At 41.3% G+C, this 4064-nt stretch overlaps 1 protein-coding gene across 1 annotated transcript; it reads right to left on the reverse strand.

Annotated features, from left to right (window-relative positions):
- Positions 1-629: 629 nt before the first annotated feature.
- Positions 630-3831, reverse strand: LOC101766401. Its single transcript, XM_012846183.2, has 4 exons — positions 3693-3831; positions 2817-3570; positions 2182-2535; positions 630-1508 (listed from the first exon to the last, which is right to left on the reverse strand). The coding sequence occupies exons 2-4, from the start codon at positions 3378-3380 to the stop codon at positions 1404-1406; spliced, it is 1023 nt and encodes a 340-aa protein (XP_012701637.2). The 5' UTR covers positions 3381-3570; positions 3693-3831; the 3' UTR covers positions 630-1403.
- Positions 3832-4064: the final 233 nt, after the last annotated feature.

Raw genomic sequence — 4064 nt, forward strand, 5'->3', positions numbered from 1 at the left:
CGAGGGAGAAAAAGGAGGAAATGCGTTCAGCCCAGCCCACTAGGATGCCCATATGCGGCCTAGGTCATTCCCAGGTTTCTCAGGTCGCAGAGATAGGGCACTGCAGCTCTCTTCCACAGGTTCTCTGTTCTGCCGCCGCCGCTCATCCTCTCTCCTCTGCAGCCACGCCGCCGCGATTGCTCCTCCTCTGCAGCCGCCGCCGGTGCCGCTCCTCCCTGCTCCTCTTCTGTCACAGCGGCCACCACTCCTCCTCCTTGCTTTTCCTCTGCCACTGCCGCTGCTCTCTCCACTGCACCGCCAGAGCTCCGCCTCAGATCGACCGCCTCAAGCCTCCGCCTCCCACATCGACGGCCGTCGGAGACGGAGAGTCGGCAACAGGACCGCGACGGACATCGTCCCTATTCGACCCCGACCCTCGATTCGGGACGATGTCCCCGGGTCGCGGAACGCGGGCTCGACCCCGTTCCCGGTGACTATGGTCAATCATAGTTGCAAGCTCATCAGCGCAGACATGCACACGAAAGCGCTATACCAGGCGTGCGACACCATGCGTTTGAAAAAGAAGGTTTGATGCAGATGAGGTAATTTCCTACCATCAATCAATTTACCCTATCCCCAACGGTGACTAAGATAGATAATCGAGGTAACATAGACAATGATGTGACCACTAGATGACATGATTGTGTCATCTGGTACCTCCAGCAAAACCAGATCGAGGACTAATAATGCACCAGTATTTAGAAATGATGGACTTTCTACCAGATTTGAAATTTGAGGACGAAACACTAAACCGTGGCAATAGTTAAGAGGACCGTAATAGACTTTTTCCATCCTATATCATAACAAGAGACTGTACGCAGATAATAGGAATTCCAAGTGACCATTTGAATTCTAGATAACCATCAAAGCCCTCTGAAGAATATAGAGTATTAAGCTCGAAAATTTCATGTATATATCTAATTACAGTACTACTTTTTTATTTGTTCATGTGCATTAAACTTATCAACCCTACATTAAAAAGAATATCCTAGCTCCATCTATCAGATATTTTCAAACATGCAAAAGTACGGAAAAAGATGCAATTTGCCAACAAAAAAAAGGATGCTCGAGAATTTGAATATTTTTACCTTTCCCAATGAAGCATGTGGATAAGCTGTTTCCGTATCAACCCTGGTTGCATCCAGATGCTCTGTTCTCCGTGTAACAAAATCATTAGGGTCCATTTTGCAAAGTATGGAAAGAATAATTCAAGCCCAAACACTCACCACGTGATCCAGGGTCAGAGAACATTTTACAATCAAAAGGACAGCTTCAAAAAGAAATGGATGAAATAAATAAATAATCAACAGTACAATTGTATATTTGCAAACGAATTGTTATATCAAAGCAATGAAAAATGAGTACTACAGGTTTCCAACGTCGATTCCTTCTCCGGTAGGGAAAAATCCACGGTCCTTAAGAATAGAAGACACCCGTTCAAGGACCTCCACATAGGGCACCTGCATGATCTGCATGAAGTTTAAGACTGTCATACAAGATTGAAAAAACAAAAAGTCATGCAATACTAAAAACAGATTACGGCATATAACTAATGCTGGTCAAAAGATCATGAAACGAATGGTCAATTGCCTGTGCAAAGATACCAATATAAAATGACATTGAGTATAAATGCATTCAACTATGGTCACGGTTTTAAACCAAGGTCTGAAAGGGTTTTCAGGCTTTACAATACAATAGTAAAATCTAGACAATTCAATTGGGTGAGCATCAATCATTGTATCAAACACGTGTATATTTCAACTAAATTGAACTGTCCTAATTATTCTAATTTCTTTCTTATAGTATTGGTTACACAAAATACAAGCACAAAAGTTATTGGAACTTAACTTACCTTCATTCTTTTCTTTTGGTTTTCTCAGTGGAAGTATTAACTTTCTTCAAATTTTCTAATACAAGCTTCAAGACAAAGTTGATGGTCCGCCAAACCCCCAAAAAAAATCAATTTATGCTAGCCCAGCAAAAGAGATTAAAAGATGCTATCAAACAAACATTGATTATTTTTCAATATCTCAGTTTATTCCATTCAGAAGGTTTGTGCAAGAATAAAGTACTATAAAGAATATTTATAGCCATTTTTTTAGCTCAGATTGCTGAGATACTCTTAGAAGGTTAAGGGTGTACCTCTGAATGTGTTTGAATGTATGCATCAAGATCTTCACCAGCTTTGGAAATTATATTAACAAGCAAAGCAATGCACTCAAGAGTTAAACTCGCCTCCAGCTCATTCTGATCCCTTCTTTTTTCTTTTAGGGCAACTGAACACTTCATCAAACAAGTCATGATAGTGTCAAACCCATCTGGCTCAGAAAAGCCTTTTCTCTTCTTGGACGAACCAACCTGACGGATCTGCTCTTGACCTGCCAGGAGTAAAACTGCAGTCTGGACAAGCTTGCCATCCTTCACATAGTTCCAGAGCTCGTCAAGTAGATTATCCGTCTTTTTCGCGAGCAATCTAGTCGTATCCAAGAAAATTTTCTGTAAAAGCACAACCAAGAAAAAAGAACACGGTGAATTTCAGCATATCTATGCGAGCAAGTGCTGAGGAGATATTTTAACAGCAATTCAAAGTTCATGACCCCTTTTCTGCAAACTTTAAATAAAAATGTGCCCACCGCATGAACAAATACAAAACATAAGACAGGAATACTAAGCTCAGTTTATAAGTCTATACAAGTGGTTTGCAACAATGAATGAACATAACTGCTATTCTTTGCCAGCTGCAAATAAGTACATTTTGTAGAAGTGATGTGACTAACCATTTCAGGTAGGCACAGGAGTTGGATGAGCTTGTAGACATAGTCTCGACGATCCGGATAATCCTGGAAAGGCAATAAACTGTCCTCCAGATACTTGTGGAGGCAAGTATTCTCAACCGCAACATGGAGTGGGAGTAGATTCTCAATGATCTTATCACCGGCTGTGCGAACATTAGCTGATGCACCATAGTTGAACAGCAAGTTGATCATATCAACAGAGAACTTTTCAGCAGCTTCGTGAAGCGGGAAGTATCCATATGGATTCATGTAGTTGGGATTGGCACGGTGTCCACTGAGTTCAGGTGCCTTTCCCTCCAACGCAACTTTGGCACATCGCAGTGCATTTTCACTGACAATGTAATTGAAGGTTTCTGGGGTGATGACAAAACCCCATGCCATGCATCCCCTGTTATTATTAAAAAGTTGGAGGAAGCCGGGGACATTATCCTTTTCGAGGATGGAAACTAGGTCCGGAACTTTGTGCCATAAAGCATCAGTCACCCGCTGTATTAAAACACGCACAATTGCAAAGGGTTGAAGGCAAAGAAATAACAACGAACTCATGCCAAGATGCAATTTAAGAAAAAAAAACTAAAAACTTTCAGCAGATAGCATGATTGAAGCAAAAATAACAAACATAATGTGTCGACTGGACTATGTAGAAGAATATAGCAAAAACCTGTGGTGTACGGTCTGGGGTAATTATATTGGTTGCCCTGGAGTTAGCAATTAAAGCAGTAGTTTTATGGAACCACTGAAAGAGAAAATGTTAAGAGTCAGTGTCATACAAGAAAACATGAGAGAGAGAGAGAGAGAGAGAGAGAGAGAGAGAGAGAGAGAGAGAGAGAGAGAGAGAGAGATGGGTGACTATGATACCTCTTCTGACTCTTCCCAGGTTTCACAAGGAGGGCAAGGATCATATGGAGGATCCCATGGATCCTCTGTTTCATCCGTTGTCGATGCGTCTTTATCTTTACTGTTATCTTGATCAGCTGCCTGCAAGGCCTCCCTTTCACACTTTTCATGCATTGGCGCAGAATTTTCCAGGAAGAAGAATCTCATTGTTTCTTCGTTTGAAACAAGGTTGAACTTTGAATTAGATTCCAGACAAGATTACATTTCAGTATTTCAATTAATCATATTGATTAACAACAATAATCCGGAATACAACAAGACAAGATGGGCCTTGAATCATTCAATAATGCAACGTGCATGTTAATATTTTGTATGTGTATCTGGATATCGTCA

Source organism: Setaria italica, chromosome V (assembly GCF_000263155.2).
Source record: "Setaria italica strain Yugu1 chromosome V, Setaria_italica_v2.0, whole genome shotgun sequence".
Classification (NCBI taxonomy): Eukaryota; Viridiplantae; Streptophyta; class Magnoliopsida; order Poales; family Poaceae; genus Setaria; species Setaria italica.